At 39.8% G+C, this 24,543-nt stretch overlaps 1 protein-coding gene and 1 long non-coding RNA gene across 13 annotated transcripts in view; one reads left to right on the plus strand and one right to left on the minus strand.

The window, feature by feature from the left end:
• Nucleotides 1-20,395, plus strand: part of LOC101790054 (carbohydrate sulfotransferase 9) — a 35,007-nt gene extending 14,612 nt beyond the window's left edge. For 4 of the 12 annotated variants that reach the window (XM_072038737.1, XM_072038736.1, XM_038179346.2 and 1 more), the window contains 5 exons: nucleotides 10,657-10,748; nucleotides 11,000-11,054; nucleotides 13,015-13,126; nucleotides 15,396-15,543; nucleotides 15,977-20,395. In XM_072038737.1, the coding sequence (XP_071894838.1) occupies nucleotides 15,450-15,543; nucleotides 15,977-16,827 (945 nt within the window). In that variant the 5' untranslated portion in view covers nucleotides 10,657-10,748; nucleotides 11,000-11,054; nucleotides 13,015-13,126; nucleotides 15,396-15,449 and the 3' untranslated portion in view covers nucleotides 16,828-20,395. Of the gene's footprint in view, nucleotides 1-4,568; nucleotides 4,853-5,661; nucleotides 6,207-7,430; nucleotides 8,795-10,656; nucleotides 10,749-10,977; nucleotides 11,055-13,014; nucleotides 13,127-15,395; nucleotides 15,544-15,976 lie in introns of those variants that run through there. The other 8 variants (XM_072038743.1, XM_072038741.1, XM_072038742.1 and 5 more) reach the window with 7 other exon arrangements.
• On the minus strand, nucleotides 1,739-15,373 carry LOC106019953 (uncharacterized). The gene is made up of 3 exons (XR_002406220.4): nucleotides 14,722-15,373; nucleotides 4,383-4,462; nucleotides 1,739-2,590 (listed from the first exon to the last, which is right to left on the minus strand). It is a non-coding gene; the product is annotated as an uncharacterized lncRNA (long non-coding RNA).
• Nucleotides 20,396-24,543: the final 4,148 nt, after the last annotated feature.

The raw sequence follows: 24,543 nt of genomic DNA on the forward strand, positions 1-24,543 counted from the left end.
TTAATTACTAGTTTGTTTTTCTATTTCTCTTTCTCTGTTTTATTATTATTTTAATTTTATATTTTGAAAAATGCCAATAGTTCTAAACATGAAACAAAGAAAATCAAATTGAAGGATTTTTTTTTCTTCCTCCCAGGCTATGTGTGTGCTAGGAGTGCTTCAGTGGCTAGAAATTTTTGTCAACTGTATTCGCAGGTTCTCAGAATAAGCACATAAATGTAAAGCACAGACATGCTTAATACGTTTAAGCATTCCTCTCCTTTGCAATCAAGCAAGAGACACTTCTAAATGTGCCATTTAACTCTGACTGAAAGTGCATCTGCCATTTTCCTCCCTCATTCGTACAGACATTCACCAGTCTGCCAAGGTGACTGTGCCCCAGGCCTTTGTATGCCTACTTGCAGTTGTACAACCCGTATTCTTGCTGTACAACATGATAACATGTCTCATTTTTAAAATAACTATGAATAGTCCCATTAAAGGCTCTATTTTCACTGTATTGCCGTATTTTGGCTGAACTGGAGTCCGTGGACAAATCAGTGAAGCATTAATAATTTCAAAACTAATAAAGTTATAACTGTTCAGTAATGACTACTGTTAGGTAAGAGAAAAAAAATATTTTCTTTTGTTTGTTTGTTTGTTTGCTGACCTTTCCAGAGATTATTAATGCAGGGCTCCATGTAGATATATTTTTCCAGGGCTACGTTAGTTATCTTAAACTCAGACACTGCTATTGCTTCTTTTCGTTTTGGAGGAGTAGAAGTTGTGGGGAAGCTGTGATTTATCTTAATTATTACTAAGTTTTAGATACTGTTGCTACTAATTAGAATGGTTTAAATTAACACCTCTCACCTTTGCATCCTTATAGAATACTGATATTATAAAACAGTTTACAATGTCACATAATCTCTCTTATCTGAAAATATCATGGGCATCGTTTATCCGCAAATAACCAGGACCTTCCCCTCATTATAGTCATTGTTCTGCATGCTGGAACTTAGACTTTGGAATTTTTAAGTTTCTTTATATCCAACTTACATTTTATTACACCTTAATTTCACTGGAAGATGGGCTCAGGAGTACAGCTATAATGGCACTTGTGGAGCTCAAACACTGATATTGCATGGTGAGTTTAGATGGATGCAGTTAGTTGAAAGGTCTGTGCTGAGGCAGGAACACAGACAGACTTCCTTCAGATTGAAGGGTATTCCCTCTCTGTATAAAGTTTTAAAATTTGTATGGAATACAGGAATGCTTTAGTTTATTTGTTCCTTTGCACAGCTTCCTTCTCAGACATATCCAAGGTGCACTACGGACCAAAGTTTTGATTCAGAAAAGTCTGAAAAGTTTACCTGGTGTAAAACTGTAGGATAGTGAATTTGTGAAAACAGTATTTCCATTGTATGACTCTGGTAGTATTACATATTAGGTAAGCCCGAGCTTCATGCTAGGTTGTACATTACACTGATTTTAAAAGAACCAAATCATCCTGTGTATTTCAGACAAATGCGGTATTCAGAAGAAATTCAGAAAGTCAGAAAACAGTATCAAATATATGTTTTCTGATTCAAATGTTTTATAAAATGTCAAAAACATAACTTTTCTGTTAGCCAAACTCCTTTAGGAGGCCATGTTTTTTTTTAAATAAAATCACTTGAACTTGTCTACATAAGTGAATTACAGAGACGAAGCGGGTAGTGACTAACACTGGTATTTCGCTGGCAATGGAGTCCTAGAAGCTCCTGCAGTGAATCAGTACAACAAACAGCCCTCTGAGATTTGATTTCTGATGGCCATCAATATGATGTGCTTTGGCCAAGGACATCTATACATTGACAAGTTAGATCTTTGGCAGAAGACAAGCAAAAGGAATTTAATCTCTTCTGCCAAGTGAATATACTTTATTAAATTAATACGAACTTGGAGTTTGATTAATATAAAGAACAAGCACGTGGAAAATTTGAGATGATAAAGCAGCAATCTGATTCTTCAGCCCACTAACAAAGTATATCTCTATATTTTCTGCCCACATGTCACTTCACCCCATTTAGCACTCTTCCATGTCTCATCAGTCTCATCATTGTAAGTGTCCCCTGAGGCAAATGTGCTCTGTGTCTTATTAGTGGTTTGCAGCTTAGCTCATCAGAAAGGTAGACTTGAGCAGCTGAGATTATTTCTCCATGAGACTCCATTAGGAGTCCCCGTGAAAGAGATGGGCACACTTGTGACATTTGGAAAAGCTGTGCACAATCACTGAATCTCTGACGCACTCTGGAAGACAGCAGTCTTTTTGCCACAACCCTCCGCATTTCTTGAGAGCTAAAAGGATGTACTGTACAAAAAAAAAAATAGAGGTGGCATCATGCTAATTTTGGAAGAAGTGTTGCTGGTTCTCTGAGTCCCTATGTCAAAACACCAATCTGTCTTGCTATAATTTAGCATGAAAACTTGATAAATTTATCTAGTCTAGAGAGGTAAGGTAAGGTTTCTAAATTATATAGCTGCATCAACCACACAGAAAAGGAAGCTGAAAAAGACCTCAAGACGTTATCTTGTGCATTCTGGAGCTCCAAGACAGGATCAGTTGTACCTAGGAAATGAAGGAATTATTTCATTATCTTTATTGTTAATAAGATTTTCTTGATACATAATGTAAACTTCCATGCTACTGTTTTTTTAAGCCCATCACTTCATATCTACTACAGATAAAAACAATTTTATCCCCGCCTCTTTATGAGTGACTTATGTAGATGAGCATTTTAATGTGTTCACTTGGCCTTCTGTTCTTTAGACCAAGAAACCTCAATTCTTTAAACCAACCTTCATTCCATCCTTCCTTCTGTCCTCCTGTCTTCCTGTCCGTCCTTCCATCATTCCTTCCATCCTGTCCTGCCTTCAGACACCTGCCTATTTTCTTTACTTTCTGCTAGCCAGAAATGTAATAGGAAGATTCCCTACTTCATCTTACAAGCAAACTAGTTTATCTTCCTAATATGCAGTTTGCATTCTTGTAGCAGTGTAACATTAATACATACATATAACGCGTATTAATGTATTTACTACTCCTCCTTTATCCCTGTTTGGCAGAATGGCTGTCTAATTGCTGGTTAGCAATCCCGCATCTTTACAAACTATTGTTTTGACTCAGAATGTCCCACTTGTAAAAACAAGTGCACTGCACTGTTTTTTCTCCTATAGGTTTTTTCTCTTGTCAAGAGCATTGTGAATTTAACATATCATGCAATGTGTGTGTTATTCATCTAGGCTTTTTAGTATCTACAAGGTTCCTTTATCCAAGTCCTTAATGAAAAAGTACCTGGTCACATTACATTTTTTTGAGTTTAAAGCTAAATTATTAAAACCTAATAATTTTTCTAAGTAGTTTTGCACTCTATCTAAAGTAATTTCACTTTTTCATAATTTACTTACAAAAATGTTATCCTTCAATATCAATAGCATTAAAATTAAAATATATTATATGACCTGCTTCTCCTCTACCAGTTTATGCATATTTTTTTTTTGTTACTTATTCCAGTATTTTTCCAGAATTGTTCTCTTCCTGGTTCCTTGGCTTTTTAAAGATGAGCGCTCTGTTCAGCTCTTCTGTTTTCTCATGTGACTTCTGTGAGTTTTCAGAGAGGAAGCTAGCAGCTCTGAATTTGCTTCACTGTGTTCTCAAGGTATCCTCATGTGCACTTACTCAGCCTTTGCTATGGATAGGATTAATTTCACCTAACTTTAACTACCTATAAAATAGCCATCTGTATCTGTGCTGGGGTTTAGGTTCCTAGCAGAATCGAGGGAGACTTGGTCAGTACAGTCAATGACCAATAGAGAGGCCTTCTGGAGAGGTACTGTAGAGACATACCTGAGGATGTGAAGTGATCTGCAGTCTCAATTATTGTCAGACCTGTTATTTTCCTATTTTAGGTGGAGTCTATCTCAACTGAGTTTAGTTATATGATTATACATCACCCTTTTTTGAAAAGTGATGCAAAATGCACTTTAGCCTTCTGCAAGAGATTTATCATTAGGTTTTTCTTTTCCTTAGAGATATGTTTTCTTGCTATCTGTTATGCCCATTGTTTTTTGCAGTTAAATTCATGCTTTATCCTTTCTGACTTTTTTTTTTCAGCATCTTGTGTTATTCTTTCATACCTGTCCTTAGCAGTTTGACCTGGTTTCCACTTTCTGTACATTTCCTTCTTGTGTTTCAGGTCATTGAAGACCGTGTTGCTTAGCCAAATTGGTCTCTGACCATACTTCCTATCCTCCTACAGTGTGGGATTGTTTGTGCTTGTACCCTAAGCATCATTTCTTTAAGGAACTGCCAACTCTACTGAATTCCTTCTGCCTTAGCCATGTTTCCCATGAGAACTTACCTGCCAGTTCCCAGGGTTTATTGGAGTCTACTTGCAGAGAGTCCGTTGGGTTTGAGTTGCTGCTTCCTCTTGTTCCTCATCTACAGAAATACACGTTATCACATCACAGTCGCCCTCAACCAAATTACCTTTACCCTCATATTCCCAACCATCCTCCCTCTTGGTTGCTTAGCAGGCAGCCTCTTGGCAGACTGCTGTTGAAGCACTTGGCAGGCTCCGACAGCTCCTGTAGACCATACACAGGGAGTGGTTAAATGCTGCTATTACACTCAGAGACAGACACAGCACATTGCTTTGTGATGTGCAACAGGAGATGCCCACCTAAACATTCACAGGGAAGCACTTGCATCTTTTTGCCGGGCATTCAATCAAAAAGACAACAAATCCTGCATATGCAGAGTGTTTCCGATGCTCCCCTGGGAAGGCAACTGTGGGGATGCAGAAACACTTTGCCCAGACTTGAAGTTCAGGTAAGGAGAGGATAAAACCTTTCTGCCTTTCCTTTGCAGACCCAGCCATAAAAGGAATTAATATATCTCTTTGGCCTGCTCTTTCTTTCTCTGAATCTTTGTTGTCTATTTTTTCATTCCTCTGAGTGGTGGTAATCTCCACTGAGGTTGTCTGATTGGTAAAATTGGATTGTCAGTAGCTTTTCATGTTACCTTCATTTTCATAGTGTAGCTAAATCAAAAAGGAAGATTTCTTTGATTATTTTTTTGTGTGTATGTGTGTGGTGGTGTTTTTTTCATTTATGTGTTTAGAAATTGCTATTGAATCTCAAGAAATAAATTGGGACATTATTATTTAGCTTTTGAAATAATACAGAGGCATTTTGGCAGTCTATTTTTCATTCTTTAATCTCTCCAAAGAACAGGAGTGTTGAACACCCAGCTAAAAGTTAATGCTACAAGGGTTCTGGTGTCTGAAACTGAGAGAGAGGCTCTCATTCGTTTTCTGGCTTTGCTATGGTCAATGCACATCTTGATTCATCTCATTTCAATACAGTTTACAGCTGCATAGGATTCTGTCAAATTTCAAGTGTTTAAACAGAAAATTTCCATGCTGGATATCTGCCTCAGGATATTATTTTTTAAAAGCCTTTAAGCAAAAATATTTTATAGATTTTTATACAGGCTGTTTTGGAAACAGTGATCTTTTTTATTTTGTCACATTGAATGGTTCTGGTGACCTTTCCCCTGAGAATTCCAGGTACTTTGCAGGCCTTGGAAAAAGCACTTGAAAATGAGGTTAAGGGGATATTGTATATTCTCAGTGAAACCTTTGCTTAATTGTGGTGGCACAGAGAAGTAAATTGAGAAGTAAGCCACCCAATTTAAATAACAAGGCAAGCATGAGCAAGATGTTTTTGGAAAGTGTAGGGGATCGCTGGCAAAATAGATTGAAAGAAAGAAATCAGTGGAAAGAAACTGTCTTGATGAGCAGTGTGAAAATTGATGTGGGAGGGAATGGAAAGGAAAATGTGTCAGTGTAGTTTGAGAGGTACTAAAATTGCTAGAGGAGCTGGAGAGCAGAGCCTGGAATGAGCTAAATACGGGAGCAGCAGCAGGGCTGTGTGGGAGGCTTGGAAGAGGAAGGAAAGAGAGATCTGATGAGCAGGGCTCAGAATTGCGGTTGGTGTGGGGGGCTGTGAGACTGACTGAGATGAAGGGAGGAGTTTGGCCGGGGGAGCCAGCAAAGACCTGGCTCGTGCATGGGAAGACTGAACACCGGCATCAGGGTGAGATCTGACGGGTGTCTGGGAAGCTGGAAAACAGGATTTGCTGGGCAAACTGACAGGGAACGATACAAGGATGCCTTTTGGAGGTGAGGATCTGCTGGAGACTGGGTTAAAAGCCTGAGGACTCGAAACAGGGTCTGGGGAAGAAGGGGGCCCCACCTGGAGTGGGGGCTGATGGAGAAGCACTGGTGCCCACACCAATGCATGTCTAGTAGGAAGGGAATGCAGTGTTTGAGGGCTGCTGGGGAGTGGGGTGCAGGGAGGTGGCACTGGGGGTACTGGGAGGGGAAGACTCCAGGCAGGCCACGCTGATGGCAAGGGAAGCAGGGTCAAGCTGTGCAAGGGACCGCTCTGCACCAGTGCCAGCAGTGGCATCCAATGCCCCAGAGTCCTGCCATTTTGTTACTGTCAGCAGACAATTCTGATGAGCTTGGGTCTCACCCTTACCAACACCAGGTTTGTTCAGAAGATAACCTGCTGCCACTGTGTTGGTTATTCCATCAGAGTGAGTATTACAAGACTGGTCAAGGGAGCTAAATGATTCACCACTGACAATGATTTTTGTGCATGTTGTTACAATGCTGCATTAAGACATTTTTCAGTAGTTTTTCAATGCTTTTTTTTTTTTTTTTTTTTCTCCAAAGAAACAGGATATTACACACAATGTGACACACCCAGTTCAAAGGAGATGGATGTTGCTCTTGAGGTGCTATAGGGCTGTGCAGTAGGATCCTTGCTATCTGCAGCAGAAAAAGGAAGTTGTGCAATGAATCAGGCAAGAGGTTTTATGATGAGAGTTTATCTGCCAGAATATTCCCATATGGTGTGAGGCAACTATATTTTCATTGACTTTTCTCCATTTTCTCAGTACTGAAACAGATTCCAGAAGCAGATTTGCATATCTTTTAAGCATTCATATCTGTAACTGGATCAGAAAGACTATTTTGAACTTAGAGTGTACTGTAATGTTAAATACTTTGAAATGTAAGGTCTTTAGTTTCAAGATTGTGATGCTTAAAGCCAGTAGATACTTCATCTTATGCTTTCTGTGATGCAGCTTGCACACTATTTTAACCCTACTATTTCCTAACTTCTTAATACTTGATGCTTCATGTGCCATAGTGTAAGATGTAGGAACATGTTTCCTGGAAACAAACTAAAACAATCTTTCTGACAAACATCTTATCCTGCAACACAAAAGAGACACGAAAGGAAAGGAAAAATAGGTCTAGATTCTTGTAGAAAGAGACAAATGCATATACACAGTTTTGTCAGGCTATTTCAGAAGAAATTCTGTTAAAGTGTAGGCACCAAACATGAGTGTATGTATTTGAACATGATTCCTGTACAGGAGTCTTGGGGGAAGAACAAAAAGGAAAGTTGGAGGACATGAGATTAGAGGTATGGTTTTGGTCAAAATGGTGTTGGAACCTGAAAGTGAGGATACTACACTCGAATGACAGGCACAGCTGGAAGAGATGGGAGCAAAAAAAAAAAAGAAAAATAATTTTAGCAGGGACACTTTGTATGCACTGAAGAGTAGAAAATGATGAGAGATCATCACTCTCATCAGTTATGGCACAGGGATACTAGTGGAGGGAATACAAGTGGGATATAACTAGATGAACAGCACCCAGGAGGTTGCCAGGGGCCCATGTGTTAAGCAACAGGAACTTGCGAATAAACATTGGTCTATGCTGTTCCATGTGAAACAGCTAGAAAGAGTGAATCAAGTTTACACAGGGATGTGAAAAGCAGAAGGGAGAGAGGTGGGTAGACCTGAATTGCAAGGAAGACATTGCTATTACTGGAAGTAATTGAGAAGATAAATATGAGAAGGAACTGTAAGACGTGCAAGAAGCCAGAAACCTAGTTAATGATACAATAAGAAAAGCAGAGGGATTCTGAGGCCCTGTGTCCCGTGAAACAAGAGTGCACCATGTTCTAAGCTTTTCTTGTGTATTTTTTCTCCCTTTCTTCATTCTTAGCAAATTTCTTAAGCACATCTAAATTCCCTAGGAGAAAGAGTGGTGGAGGTTGCTCTCCCACGACTGGTATTGCAGTGGTTTCACTGGCAGTTGATATGTGTTTAGGATTTTGAATTAACGGTTTAGATAAGAAGGCCCTGCAGCCATTACCAGGTATAACCACACAGAAGGGGTATATTTTGTTCTCATAAAGAGAACACAAGCAGGGCCTGAGAGCACAAACGGGGCTCTGACTAACCCTGCCCACCCGCCGGGGCTCCCCTCACTCTGCCCAGGACCCCATGTCAGCCCCCAGGGCTGTCAGCTGCTGCCTCAGCAAGGTGCAGCAGGGCCGGGCTCCAGCTCCCCACCACCCTGCCCGGCCCTATCCCCACCTGCAGGCCCATGTCACCACAGCCTGCCCTGATGATCTGGTCTCCTGGTTGAACTGGCCACCATCTCCAGGCCTTTGCTGTTCAGGGGTGGTGGGGATGTGTTCAGGCCGGTGAGGCCCTGTCATGCTGGCCATCTTGTTACTGCACCTGGCTCCCAGCTGCCCATCCTACAGAAAGAGCTATTCTTCACTGTTCCTTCACTGGAAATATCTATGGGAAGTGGCCATACTTAAATAAATAAATCAAAACCCCGTGACCTTTCTGGATACAAGTACAGGAAGTAAACAAGAGACAACTCAGGTCTATGGTAAGGTGTGTGTTCATGACCACAATGCATTTAAACTCATTCCTCTTTAAAAGTCTGTGGTATTTTATTGGATTGTTTTGCATATTCTTTTATGTACTAATTTCCTTGTATTTATTCTGAATCCTCACTGAACTATTCTTTTTGTCTCGTCCACTCCTTTTCTCAGCCTTCCTTTCCCACAGCATCATATGAGCAGGTTACACTGTGTTTCTATTTCCCATGGCACCAGCTCCTCCGCTCGTCCTCAGGTTACAGTTCCCTGCCTCTCTGGGAGTTTTTCTGTCAGGCTGTGCTGCCTTTTTCCATGTCCTCTTTTTCTCTCCTTGCTTTGGTTCTTTTCATCCCCCAAATGGCTCTTCTTTTCACTTGCTCTTTTGTGTGCCAGTTGGTAATAGTCTTAGCACATTGGCAGCCGGACTGGTGTTGGCATCTCAGAAAAGCAGAATTTTAAGGAGTGATTTTAGGTGAAAAATACACTAGATTTGTAGGCGCTTCAGAAACTCCTTCTAAAGAGGGAAGGTTGAAGGGGAAATAACAGAAGTTATTTATCTTTAGCAGGGAGTAGCACTATGACTGATTAGAAGTTAAAGTTGAACTTTTAATACTGCATGAGAAATTACAAGTAAAGAAAAGCCTTTGAAGGCAAGACGGGCAGATGTCAGGCAGATTTCATGGGACAAAATGGAGAAGAAGCTAGAAGATAGACATAAAATGGTGACGTAATGAGAATAATGAAGAATTTAATGCTGGCTGTGAGGAAGGTAGCACTACCGTTCCTGAGGCCAGAAGGAAACCTGGTGTGGTAATGGAAGTCTGAGAATGACCACGGTGGTGAATTAAATGCCTCACTTCAATGAAATGTGCGTCTCTGTAGGATTTTCCTCTCAGACTCTTCCTCAGTAGTCCCCAGTCCAGGTCCTACATTACTCCTCACACGTAACACAAACAAATGCTGGCTTCTGCACAAGAGATGGTGCAATTCATGAATATGCCTACAGACTGGGAGACAAGAGGCTAGAAAGCAGCCCCATGGAAAGGGATCTGGGGTTTCTGGTCAATGGCAAGTTGAATATGAGTCAGAAGTGTGTCCTGGTTGCCAAAAGGGCCAACAGTATCCTGGGGTGCAGAAAGAGCATGCAGCTTTGCTAGCTGGTCAGGGGAAGGGATCATCCCACTCTGATCTGTGCTGGTAGAGCCTCAACTTGAGTGCTGTGTAAAGTTTCATGTGTCACAATAAGAAAAGCCTAAATCTATTAGAGATTGTCCAAAGGAGAGCAATAAAGATGGCAAAGGGTGTGGAGGGGATAATGTATGTCACTTGGTTTGCTCAGCCCAGAGCAGAGCAGGCTGAGGGGAGGCCTCATGGCGGCCTGCAGCTCCCTCACCAGGGGAGCGGAGGGGCAGGCGCTGAGCTCTGCTCTCTGGGGACAGTGACAGGACCTGAGGGAATGGCATGGAGCTGGGACAGGGGAGGGTCAAGCTGGGGGTTAGGGAAAGGTTCTTGACCGCGACGGGGTGGTTGGGCACTGGAACAGGCTCCCCAAGGGATGTGGTCATGGCATCCAGCCTGCTGGAGTTTAAGAAGTGTTTGTACAACACTTTCATAAATGTTTTGATTTGAGGGTGGTCCTGTATGGAGCCAGGAATTGGACTCGGTGCTCCTTTGTAGGCCCCTTCCAATTTGGGATATTCTAGGATTGTAACAACTTTCAGCCATTGCTGCTGCTGCAAGTGAGATGATGCCAGACCCCGACTCTTGTCAGCAAAATGACCCAGATGATGTTGATCTTCATGCAATGAGCCCTTGACTATCTGCAGCCCGCTGAAAGTTTCTAATCCACTAATTATTTTCCTCTTCATGGAGCAGGAAAGCCTACTTGCTGAGACTCCAGTTGCTGGCCTCTCCTTCCTTCCTGTCCATCCATGAGTTCGATGGGAATGGGGAGCCTGTGAATTTGGGTAAGCAAGTGGCGTTTCACCATGTTAAAACAGTATGCTCAGAACTTGTTTTTCCTGTTCATTTTTTATATTGGCTGTTCAGGGGCTTTCTATACGTCATCCCCTCCTTACCTGCTATGTACCCACATACGTATTGGTATGCATATATTTACAGTTGTCTTTTTGAAGGGATTAACAGAGTTTAAGTAGAGAATGTGGCCCAGCTACTGAGAATGTTATCTGTTTACAGAGATTTTCCCTGCCTTCCACAGGGCTGCCTTACTGGTACCTTTTTCACCTCTGGCTTCAAATGTATCAGGAACACACGTAAGTATTGTTGTCATTTCATTCTTTTAATCTGTAAAGTCCAACTTATCATTGCATTGGGTAGAGTGCAGACACTCACACATATGCTCAGCTGTAACCAAGGTCTGCCTTTGCCAAAAAGGTGTCTTGAGACACACCTTTGTAAGTTTATCACCAGGAGACTTATCAACCTACTCAGTTGGTTTACTTGGAGCAAATAATACGCCAGTATAACTGATATTAATGGATTCCTGAGCTATATGTATATATGTGTGTATATATATACATATAAACATACATATAGTTTAAAAATGCACACATATAAATATACATGCACACACACAAATATTTGCATGGGTGTATTTCTATACTTGGGTAATTGGTGCCTTACATGTTGACTTAATGTTATGCAGTATTTCCAATTATAGGACTTCTAATTGTTTGTAAAAGTACCACAGTGCTGTTTTCCAGACTGTTTTTTTGTTTTGTTTTGTTTTATTAAGACTGAAAAAACCCTTCAACTTTCAAAACTGCAGATTTTTCAATTAAAATGGTTCCACAGTTCCAGGAGAAGAATTAGGGAATGCTATTATAAATCAGTTTTAACAGTACAAGGACGAAACAGGATATCATTGATACCTGTTACAGGCAACAATCTACTCCTTCAGTGTCTGTACCTAGGAATAAGCCTGCCAGGCAGGAGGAAGAACTTCAACCTGTATGCGATATGCTCTGTCAAGTATGCATATGATTATAGGCTTAAGGCCTTTTTCTTGTCCTACCTGCACATGACATGATTAACACTGTAACTACAGTAATCTGTTCCCCATATGCTACCACTCTTTGCTTGAACAATTGCTCTGGTTGTGCTCTCATAAAGACTTTGTGTTGTGCAAACTGACTTATTTTTGTTTATTTTGGTTGTTTAAGGTGATGAAATTGTTATAGTAGACTTAGAATTGTATAAAGCAGTTGACATAGCAGCATGTTTTGGCTAAGCTACAAAGTGATAAGTTAGCTGGATGTGTGTGGAAGGAATTAAATTCTGGTTAACTGACAGGCCTCGATCTCATAACCTGATAAAATGCTTCTGAAATGGTTTTACATTAAATGGTTCTGAGGATCATTCCCCTTACTACCTTGTTTACAGTTTATTAATGTCCAAGAAAAAAATAATAATTAAAATCCTAATGAAATCTGCAGACTCCAGTAAGACATGCAGAGCTCAAAACAGTAAGCAGTAGCTAGCTATGTATGGTGACTTACAATGATGTGATCTGAAGAACATCAAAAACCAACTGTGCAGTGTAGGGCTGTTATAAATTTTCTATCTATTATCTATATATAAAATGTTATACTTTTCATTAAAAACAAAACAAAACAAAAAACCAAAAAACACTACAGCATGTAACAAGGTCAAAACAGGTTAATGCCCTGTATTTTTTTTAACTATATTCTCATCTCATCTGTGATATGTTAGCTCAAAGAGGCATTTAGATCTCTGACTTCTTGTTGTTAATATTTAGTTAGAGGACATTTCTACCTTTTTTTCAAGTCCTATGGTACTATCTTTCTGCCTTGCCTTTGCTGGCCCATCCTGCTACCCTTTGGGTTCACCAAAACTAGGGTATTTGTTAAAAGATATTGTGTTGATATATTCACCACACCTTGGCTGCGGACTGCCTTGTAATGGGGACTTGCCTAAGTACCCATTTACACTTAATTCAAGGCAGGATGAGGTAAAATGCAAACGAAAGTATTCATTCATTTCCTTTTACAACTACAAATGTAAAAGATGTTAATTGAAGTAATTGGAGAAAAAGTTCATCAGATCTACTGACACTGTGAATGCATTACAAAGGTTTTTGTTTGTTTGTTTGTTTTGTTTTGTTTTGTTTTGTTTTCCTTTTTAATTTCCAGGTTATTTATCCTTCTTCTGACAAAATGGTTCTCATAATTTTCTTTCCTTGTTATGTCTCAGGTTTTTCCTTACATGTTTTACATCATTGAAGACCTTGTGTTACACAGAACCCCATACTGGGATCTTCCATCAGAAAACACTTTGAGAAGTAGCCTTCGGACTTCACCTTCAGGTAGCAGCTTCTCTGAATTGTCACATTGACCTCACTCACTTCTTCATGGAACATGATAGCTATTACAGCTAGTCTGCATTTTGAAGATTTCCAAGTGGTCCAGACAGATTTAGTCTGTCACTTTTGAGCTCATTCTATTCATCCTTATTGTGTGGCCATTCTCCTGAATAAGGATTCTTTTGCTTCCAGTAGAGTTGTCTACTGGGTTTGATGAGCTTCTTGCCTCAAGGAGGTCTCTCTCTCCCATTTGCCTTTGGTAACTCACTGACATGTTTCAACACAAAATGTGCCTTCTGGCAGATCCTATATTCTGTAACTGTTGTTTAACATCTATACGTGATAAAAATATCTAAATATGGTAAAATTTCTGATTCCTGAGACAAGTATGATAACAACTACCCTGAGGTGACAGTATATCGGGTAACTAAAACCCAACCTTTTTCTCCTAAGCATACTCTAAGAAGGGTTCCTTGTACAGAATTATTTAGTCTAATTTATTTTAGTTGCTACATGGTGTGAAATTGTAGATGTGGTCTTCCATATCTACACCACTTCTGGGAAAAAAAAAAATCACTTTGTCTTGGACCTGATAAGATCAATGACCAATCTGACTGACTTCAGCAGGCTTTGAAAACAGTGCTTGATTTATAAGAAACCAGTAGATCACATGGTAAAGGGAGAATTGACATACAGTGAAGAAAAAGTTAAAGGAAAAGATCAACACCTACATTTTCTTGTAGTCTTCACAATGGTCTTTTGCAAATAAGAAAATGCAAAAATATTGGCGAAATGCCATAGTGCGTAAAAATACTGTGTTCATTTGAATGAATATTGTAACAGTTTAATGTAGACACAAGGATATAGTTAAAATATGCAGCTGCAGATTTGTTCATGTTGATGTATACAGGTTAGAGATACTGAGTAGTTATCCTTCTTCATTTCTAAGGTCATGCTTACACAAAGAGAGAATTAATGATTAGTAATGCTGCTAAGTGTATGAGTCTGAAGATAATCCTGATATTGATGTGGGATACAATAATCACCCCTCAGCCCTGAAAGTGTCTCTATGTGCAAGTGCATTTTCAGTGCTATAATAACCTACTATTACTAGTAGATGAGCCTACTGCTGTCTCAGAGCACACAAGAAACCCATTTCCATTTTGGCAGCTGGGGTTTATGTACATCAACACTGCAGGGGGGACCCCAAATAACTTCCATAGTGGTCCTGTTGCATCTTTGTAAAACAGAAAAACCTGGAGTCGTAGCCTCAAGAAATCAGGTGAGGATTATTTTTTTATTGCCAGCAGCTTAAAGGTTAAAAAAAAAATCAAAAATCAAAAGAAAAAAAAAAAGACGACAATGTTACTTGACTTTTTTATGATGCACTCTTTATAGGACAGAAATAAAAAGTCAAGTTTGCAAGCAGTTATGGTTTTGCACTTATTTTCGCTATTTCGAATAAAAAGTAATTAAAAACATGCTGATGAAGAGATTTGTAAGGGAGCAACAGAGTAAGACTGCATGGAGAAATTTAGAGAGCTCTATCTCCAGGAAGTACATGGGGACGTAACAAATGAGTAGAGTAGAGGAGATACCTTGAGTGTTGCACTGCATTGGCCTTCCCTCCTTCTACATACTTCCTGCCATGATGCACCATTTTGGGGGACTTCTGCTGCAGCAGCAACAGCAGCACATGCATACTCTGCAGTCTCTTTAGGAGAGAGAGAATGAGAGAATTAATCAATTGTTAGTAGTTAGAATTCTCTGCTGGAATGTAGAAGAGTTTCTGCTGCACTGAATATTGATTTATTTTTATGCATTGGAAGCTTCAGCGGAGAGGAAGACTCTCATCCTTAGATTTGCAGTTAGGCCTGTTGCAGGTTCCAGAAAACTGTACTCCCAGACTCTTAAAAAGCAAGATTTAAAAAAAAAATAACATTTCTAATTCTAAATTATTTTATTACTTTTGCACAGTGTAAAGGGGTAGATGAGTTTAGTTAATGGGAACACCTGCTTTAAATCATGAGAAATGAGGAGTACTTGCTCATGCACAGTCCATTGTTTTGAGAAAGGAGGAATTCTTTTTAATACTTTTAAATGGTCATGCTATTTGTTTATTAGGTTTGACTGTGTAAACATGAGTCTTTTTCTTTAGAGAATGCTTAGTAGGGCATAAAGGTCCTTCTGCTGTCTTAAATTGTGTATGAAAATATCACATCATCTTTTTTATATGTCGTACAAAATATGTATTTTATTTCCTTGTTGACAGAAAGGCAGATTTCCAGTTTAGAGATTACATCGCCCTCCTTCATCTGAAAAGAATATGAACCAGAAGGCATTATTTTTTCTTCTCCCAAATTTTATTTTTGGGATAATTATTTTTGGATTTTTCAGTCTGAAACAAAAAAATCTAATGGGTAAGTAAAGAATTTATGAACTTAACCATTTCTAGAACCAGTTCCACCCTTCTTAAATGTGTTAGAAAGTGGCTGTGATGCCCAGGTAAGAAAAACTGTTAAAATATCAAAGGCTTTGTCACTGTGGTGGCTGTCTTAGTAATGTACTAGGAGAAGAGTATTACAAAAAGCATTTGATATTACAAGTGTTTGAACATCCATCATTCTGAGAGTAATATTGCTAATGTTGACAGTTTTCATTTTAAAGAACTTTTCACTAAGCAGGACAGTTCGTTGCATTTTTGCTGCAGTAGTCAGGAGACAGGAAACAAAAAATACTTACTTGTTTTGGCATGCAGGGAGATAGTTTGAGTTCTTTGGTCATCACAAAGAGAAAGAGAATTATCTAAGTCTTATTTCACACAAACAGTTTAAATTTCTTCCTTGGTTGCAGATTCTTTTCATGTTCCCACTGAAGATTGGCTGGCAATTCAAAATGATCGTAAAAACACACTGGCCTCTGTCTGCCAGAAGAACAACCTTCTTAAACCAAGAAGCAAATTGGATTCTCTTGTAGCAAACCAGCTCTTTGTGGAGCACAAACATAAACTTACCTACTGTGAGGTGCCCAAGGTAGGCTGCTCCAACTGGAAGAGAACCATTTTCATTCTCCAAGCAGGCTTGGAAATGGAAGCTTCTGAAATTGAGCATGACCACATCCACCAGACCTCACTGATCAAAAGGATGGCTGCTTACCCTCCCCCTATACAAGAGGAATTTCTGAGCAATTACACCAAAGTGATGTTCACCAGACATCCCCTGGAACGGCTGGTTTCAGCTTACAGAGACAAGCTTCTGCACTCTGAGCCATACTACAGTACCACTGTTGCTAATGAGATTAGGGCAATGTTCAGGAAAAACAAAAATTCTTCTGAAAAAGTGAGTTTCCAGGAGTTTGTCAGCTTTATTATAGCAAAACCAATGAATGCTCTTGACATTCACTGGAAACCAATGTTTCTTCTCTGTGATCCTTGCAACATTCACTATGATATTCTGGGCAAGTATGAAACTCTTGGGTTAGATTCTGAGCATGTTCTGAAGGCAATTGGTGCACCAGAGAGCCTGCAGTACCCCAGCCTGAAGAGGTATGGCTCAGAGAAACGAACTAATGGTGATATCACCTTGGAATACCTCAGACAGTTGAATTCAGAACAAATTGAGAAGATCAAAAAGTTGTATGAAATGGATTTTCTCTTGTTTAACTATACTATGAAATATGAGGATTATTTTTCTCTGAAAAGCTAATGTAGGTTAAACAAAGAAGAACATTTTAATTTGTACAAAATAGGCTGAACTTGTCCTCACGGGTACTTAATAGATGGGTTTACTGCTGCTGAGATTTTACTGGCATTTGAAAACATGGTTTTATTCATCCTAAGCGCTCTTGTAACAAATCCCTGCCATGATCCATAGTACAGCGATTCACCTATATGAAGAGATTTTTGTTCTGTTAATCATTATTGGGGTATGTTTGCTTCATGAAGACTGCTTATAAATGATAGACTTCGGTCTGTCGGTAAGAGAAAGGAGAAGAATGAAGTTATTTTTCACATTGAGAAATTTACAACATCATTTTTATATACATGGTTTAAATTTTTTATTAGAAAAAGACATAAAGCAATATATAATCTGATTTATCATCAAACCACTCTTTGCCTATAAAAGCATCAAACATGAATCCTGTAGGAAAGAAGCAAATAACTTCAAATGTTTGGAGCTGCATTACACAGAACTTAATGCCTGATTACATTCCTCTCTGGCAGTTCTCTCATCACAGCTCACCAGCCTCTTCCCTCAAGCAAACATAGTTAGCAGCAATGCAGCCAGGGTTTCCCTTAGGTCTCTCCAAAATTTTCTGATTTTTTTTACCACCATTGTAAGCATTGTGGTCTGATTGAAGAGGGAAGTTCTCAAAAAATATCTTTCTTAGAAAAGTAATTAGAGATATCTTCTAGACTGTACAATGGGTATGGTGCAGGTTCTAAAATCGTAGTGGAAATGTGGCTCTTACCTATTCTCCAGAAGCACTTACAACTGACTGACTGGCTTGGGCTTTTCTCATTTGTGCCTGTTGACGGCCAGGAGCCTTGGGGACTTACCTGAGTGTGGTACTTAGGTGGAAGTGAGTAACCTCAGGTAACAAATTTGTTCTACCTGTTGCTTTCTCAACTCACTGGAGGATGAATGCAAATTAATTGCAAAATTGTGGTGAGGGAAACAAGGAGGCATGTGGGAGAAGCCATTCAAACCATAATCCTTCTATTCTGAGGTGGCTTTGGTTTTAGATCACAGAGGTAGTCTGTAATTGCTACAATGTTAAGTAGTTTTGCCCCAGTTTTTTAAAAATAACCTATGTTCTGGTCCCATTGAAAAGTATTTACTACCACTTTAATTGTAGCAGTTTTTAGAAACTATCCATTAATATTAACACCACCTTTAGGGGATGTCAGTCTCTCAGGAGCTAACTTGCTGTCTCTCAAATCCCATTGTCAAATGCAGCTAACTCCTATCAGCTGTACTTGCAGCTGATAGACAGAGCATAAGGCTGGCAGGCTAGTCCTGGATCCAGAGTTGGCTCACAGCTTCTCATTACATAGAAAAAGATGAGGACAAAAATAATTTAATTGCACTGCAGCCAACTACCTGTATAGCCGTTCCTGCCAGCAGCATGGTCAAAGAACAGGGAAAAAGAGATTGGGGAGATTGGTGAAATGGAATTTGGGTCAGAGGATTGCAGGGAAAGCTCCCTGTGTACACAGTAGGATTGAGGGATGATCTACCCCAGAGGGAAGAAGTGATATATCACCACCAGCTGGAAAGAATGAGTCCATGGTGACAGGTGGAGCCAGAAGAAACTGCGTGCATACCTCCTCGATGGCAAATGGTACATGAAGCCAGGTTTACCTTTCAGTACATCTGGCAACTCTTGCGTAGATGAGTATTCCATAAATGAGACAGGAAGGGATCCAAAGTGAAAAGACCAAGCAAACACAGCAAATTTGTATTATTATTTTTTAATTATTATTTTTTTTAAATAACTTGTGATTTTCTTCAGAGTGAATCATTGTTCTAGAGCACCATATTTGGTGTCCCCGCAGTTCTGTCTGCCAACACTGGATTGCTCATGCCTCCCTGGAAACCCTATGCTCCACATGGATTTATTTTTTTAAAACTTGAGCTGAGGCAGAGGAAGCTGGAAATGATTCCCATCAAAATAAAGGCTATGCAGAGGAATGTCATCTTTATCTCTTTCCTGAATTAGAATCAGTGCCATCTGCAGCTATGTGCTTCTTCTATCTTTTGCCAGATCATACAGAGAAAGAAGAGGGAGAATAAGATTTGCTTGATAACTTGCTTCTGTATAATAGATCCCTCTGGAGCTGTAAGTTTCAGCAAAGGTTCTTTAATTTTCTGGCACCATCAGCCTGACTAGGAAAGGTCTGAAGAAGTGATACTGACCACGTTTGACGTGTCTTTACTTGTCAGTACTGTAGTGTTAGCATTCCCCACCAGTTTCTTGCTGTTATGTGTGAGTGGCTTTCTATTCTTATTTTCTCTTTCACGCAGGATCAAATATTCTTCCTGCAGTGGTGACAGAAAGTTGATGGCTAATTCATTCATCACAAACACTGATATTCTGTCAGTAACAGAAGGCTATCTGTTGATACAGGAAAAACTCTGTAGTTATTCATGGCAGACTTTGAGTTCACATTTACCTATAGGAAACTGTATGCAGCACACTTCCATGAACCACTGGCTGCTGTAATGCTATTTAGCTGGTGTGATTCTCCACAGCAAAGGAAAAAACGTGAAGGACATACGCATGCAACGTCAGATGTTTTAGAAGTAGTAGCATACAAGAAGTATAGGTTGTGTATTACCAATGCTAACAAAATGGGAATACTAGTTTATCTGTTGAAAAACAGAGAAAAAACGTTTGGTTATCACCTTATAAAGACTCTTATAACATTTCCCTGCAAGCATTTTTTCGTGTTCAACCCAGTTCTGTGAGCTTGATAATTCACAACATCCTCCCACCCTAAGAGCTGCAGTGCAGAATACAAAAGAGCTCTGCAATGTTCCAGAATGAACAAAAACAGTGGTGACTGTTATATGCTATCAGTGGAGACTATGCCACCTTGTCTAGCCCCTAAGTGAACCATAAAGCTCGTTTCACTAAGCAGCTTTGTAAGTTCTCCAATGAAAGAACTTACCATTATTTCACCCTTAATATTGCAACGTAATAAAAGCTGACAAAGGCTCGAGACCTTATCCTAATTAGCCTGCAAGAACTACAAGACACTTCTAAACTTTGTGGTGGAAGTGAGAAGAGAATTACCTCCTGAAGACATTTTCTGTATTCTCTGCCCTACAACTGTATTATCCAGAATAGAGGCTCTGAGCTGAGCTGGCCTCCTTCCTGCCTTTGCCTAGAGAAGAACTTCTGGGAAGCTTCTTTCATTTGGGTGCTAACACTGGGTGATATTTTCCTGCAGGAAGGTGGGTGTTTGCAGCTGGGAGCAGGGGTGGAGGTGGCATGGCAAAGAGAGGGGCTCAGGCTCCAGGGTGGACTAGAACGGGTGGGGAGATGCCAAAATTCATCTTCTGATTTATTATTATATTTGCCATTATATTATAACCATTGCTATGTTTTATTTTTAATTACTATAATAAACTGTAGTGAATTAACAAATTAATGTATTTGTTTGTCCTTCTCAGTAACATCTGTTTAAAATAAATGCTTAGGACTGTTCCATCAAATCATAATGTAGGCCACAAGCTATTAGACAACAATAAACACAAAGTCACTTGGCTCTGCTTCAGTACATTAATATAAAGCTGTCTCACAGGAATTTTAAAGAGTTGAAAGAATTAGCAAGGATTAATGAATGTTCCAGCTTGGATAAAAGATGAAGCTAAGCTGGGAAAGAAGGAGAAGCAAAAAATCTTGCGAAGTTAAACTTGCTGCTGTCCTACAAGTCTTCCTATTCACGGTGAGGAAATATGAGAAAACTTCCCCCTTCTCGTAGATACCCACACACCCTCTCAGGTTAAATATTTGCAAACCTGACATAGTACCTTCTTTGTGAAGGTATAACAGATCCAAAAGTTGGTCAAAGTATTTCAGTAAGGAAGATCATTTCACCAGTTGTTCCCTCAAACAGACATTTCCTCCGCTTAAAAAGAATAAATAAACAAAAAAGTGATAATACTGCCCTTAGAAGTCTTAAATTTTCATGCAGTTTTGAATGTGTCTTGAAACAACAGGCAACCCTTGATTAGTGGTTTCTTGTTTAGAGAACTTCCCAAAGCAGGACTGCTGTCAACAGAATAAAAGGTGGTTATAGAATAACAGATGAGTAATGAAACCTCAAGTGTTGCTGCTATGTAGAAATGTCTTCTGACCAAGGAGAAGACCAGGAAATTCGACCTGTGCAAGGTGACAGCTTGAGTGACAGCTTGCATCTAGAAGGTGATTCTATTTCCGTGTTCAGACTGTTAATGCATCAAAAGCTGTAAGGTCTACAATCTGCAGTTTTCTTTGCTTGTCCCTGTCATAGCACTCATCTCCTTCCCAGAATTACATTCTAGATCATGTTTTATTAATATATATATATTATAGCTTACATAAATTCATGTAAACCAAACTAAATCAAAACAGGCAGAGGGATAGAAGTGCCAGAAATTGCAGGAAGTTCTCGTGGAAGTTTTGACTGGGTATTGAATGTACACAGGTGTACAGTTACAATGCTGCTTGCAGTAAGAATTGCTTTTAAAGGAAAAGGTCAAGTGTTCATAAATTGCAGTCAGTACACTGATTACAATTACAGTGAATCATCAGATCCAAAATGAGTGATACATCACTGAATCAGGTCAATGAAGAGAAATGAAACCAGAGCTTACTACAGTTTCAGCACTACCCGTGTGCGTGTCACCTTTGCTCACGACTACTGGCACACTTGGTGTAGCATTATGTCCCCAGGATCCTTCTGTAACTCTTGGAGGTGTACCAGCGCTTAATGAGATGAAAGGGCTTTCTAAAAAAAGTCTGTTATCTCACTTTTTAGGCATCTTATTAACAAGCTTAGACATTGTGTGTGGTGTCCCACCAAAGGTACAACAGTTCCGCAGTCGCTGGAGTTCAGAGCAGAACTTAGCACAAGTACGTGAAGCCAGGTAGGCATACTCCACTTGATACTTCCATGACTTAGCAGAAGTATGGGGAAAGTTTTTATACTTACAAACCTATGACTAATATCCCTGCTCCCACGTCACTTGATCGCATTGTCCCCCCTTTTTCCCAGACTCCTCCTTCAGTATTCACCTGACTTTCATGTGTGGACTCCTGCTGAGTTCCCGCAGTTAGGGGCCACCAAGCAGGTGCTGCAGATGCTGGCTTAGACACGGCTTGTTGCCAGGTGCAGGTTGCTGGATGTATCACAACTATTGTAAAAAGGCTTTTTGTGTAGAAAGTTGGTTGAGCACCTGCTCCACAAATGAGATATATTAATATAAGGTGAGATGTAAATATAAAGCAAAGGAAGTTTTGAAGACATGTTTTTTTCCCTGAATATAGACTAATCTTCCACTCGGATAGGTTTAGTGGCTTAGAGAGAAAGCTTATTTGAGGCTCATTGACATCATGAAGTCTCAGAGGCCTCTGTTAATTATAAACCAAGAGAGACAGGAAACTCTCCTTCATTAGAAGCCATCATTCTCTTGCAGGTTAAATTTCATTTACCCCCAGAGATTTGATAAGACTTGTCCCTACATGGTAAAGAAGTCCCTTGAGGAGCCACATCTATCTATTGTTAGGCATGGAAAAGCAAAGTAGTAAAGCAGGGAGAGAATTCACCTGACAACTGGCCATTGAAAAATTGATTCCGGGTCCGTCTTGTTCTAGGAAAACAGCGTATGTAAGAAAAACAAGGGAAAAATCAGCCTAATTAATATAAGCACATTATTATCCTGAAGATTTTTGGTATGGCTTAGTAACTGAAACATATGCAGTGCCGAAGGCCATTTTTTGAGTTTGTCCAATTATGTTCTTATCTGGACGACTGAGATTATGGTTTTGGCTTCTTTGTTTGTTTGTTTTTGCATTGCTGCATAGCAACTGTTGCTACAGGTAGAGCCCTTCAGGTTTTCTGTTCTTAAACAAAGGGTCACAATGACGCTTTTATAGGCAGTGATATTCTTCATTGCTGCGCAGAGCCAGACACCCAATGAGCTGTACACCCCGTCAGAATTTAGATTTGCTCCATAAGTTCCCGTTGCTCTTGTTTACACGCCACGTGACTCTCAGGAGTGCCCCATCTCCCTGCTGGCAGCTGACTGCATGCTACGTGTTAGGCAGCTAGTACAGCCTCTGCCAAAGCTTTTCATTCCACTCAGCTTTTTCGGTGTTGTTTGTGTCTATCTGAAACAGGTTTTGCCTCCATGTTCTGCAAACCACAGGTTTAGGAGTTGATGAGAACGTTTAGTATTTCTAAAGCTGTAATAGTATAAATAAATAACTTCTCTGAAATAGCTATGTTAACTACTTATTTTGAACGTGAGCTGGTCTATAAATTCTTTATATGAAGTCTTGCAGTCTTAGTAAAGACCATGTATTGCAATTCCTCTTTGCTTTGCTTTATTTTTTTCCTAATTTATTTTCTAAAATGTGTTGGCTTTTATGAGTTTAAAAGATCCTTCTGTAATTTGGAGTAGCACTGGGAAGTCTGAGTAGAATCAATCCACTTGCTGAAGTGTGCAAGAATCTTTGGACACCAGTGAGCAGCAGAAATGAAGAGTTTGGAACCAGAAAGCTGGGGACGGCAGCCTAGCTCTGTGCTATGGGCCACCTGGAGGTGGGGCTGATTTCAGCAAAGCCTGGCTTGTCAAGGTCTCTTAAATTCTCTTAAATTCTGCCCTATAATTAAGTTTATATTCGCCTGTCAAAGGACAGATGTCAAAAGGCCTTGGATGGCAGATGCACTGCACATTATCTTTTTCTAGAAAGATTTTTGTTGAGATTTCTGCAGGTGTTGAAAGTGGCATCCAGTGCTTTTCCACTGATATGTGTAATTGTTAGCTTCCCTGAATCTTTCTGTAAAGGAAACTCCTAGAAGTTGTAGAAAGTGAGCCTGAGGTTGACCTCAGGAGTCCATCTGTGCCAGGATTTATTAGCTTTCCTTTGCTGGCTTATGGCACCTGTGTCCTAGCCCCTTGTTAAAGTTCTTGATTTTAATTCAGGGTCCTGCCACCAATACCAGTTGCTTCCTACAGCTGGCCAACAAAGCTATTTTTCAACAGCTTAGCAAGCCACTTTTCTCAGGCTTTGCACCTTGGCTGTGTTTCACAAAACTTTTGTTCATCTTTGCTGTTCTCATTTGAATTCTCTTTGGTTCCAGGTGTTCTCCATCTCCTGAAGCATGATACCAACAGCTGCTTGCAATCCTATGACCTTACAAGTGCCACATAGATTGAAAGAATGAAATCAGGTATGTCCAGTCTTATATTCCCATTTGAACTGCAAGTTTATTATCGTTACGCTAGAGCATCACCGCTTGTGTTTCTAAGACTGAACCATGGTCCTGCATCCAAACATCCCAGGGCTTGTCACCTGTATTCTAATCCAAGCTTTTGAACTTGGAGCTGTTCAAACTCTCCAGTTTCGTGTAGCTGGACTTTGGGAGTTGTTTTTGTTTGTTTGTTTGTTTGTTTGTTTGTTTGTTTTGTCACCTAGTAGCCTTGGAAATTACACAGATTCAAACACGCATAGGTCTTGGAAGGTAGTAACCAATTATTCATCCAAGTTCGTATGGGGCCATCTGGCGGTGACATGTGGGCTAGGCAAGAGTGAAATACCCAAAGAGGTACATGATGTCTCGTGTGTTTCAATCCTTTTTTTTTACCTGAAGTCTTGTATCTCAAGATTCTCATGCCTGTTCTACTTCTCTCCCCCTCTCCTTCTGA

Source organism: Anas platyrhynchos, chromosome 5, assembly GCF_047663525.1.
Source record: "Anas platyrhynchos isolate ZD024472 breed Pekin duck chromosome 5, IASCAAS_PekinDuck_T2T, whole genome shotgun sequence".
Classification (NCBI taxonomy): Eukaryota; Metazoa; Chordata; class Aves; order Anseriformes; family Anatidae; genus Anas; species Anas platyrhynchos.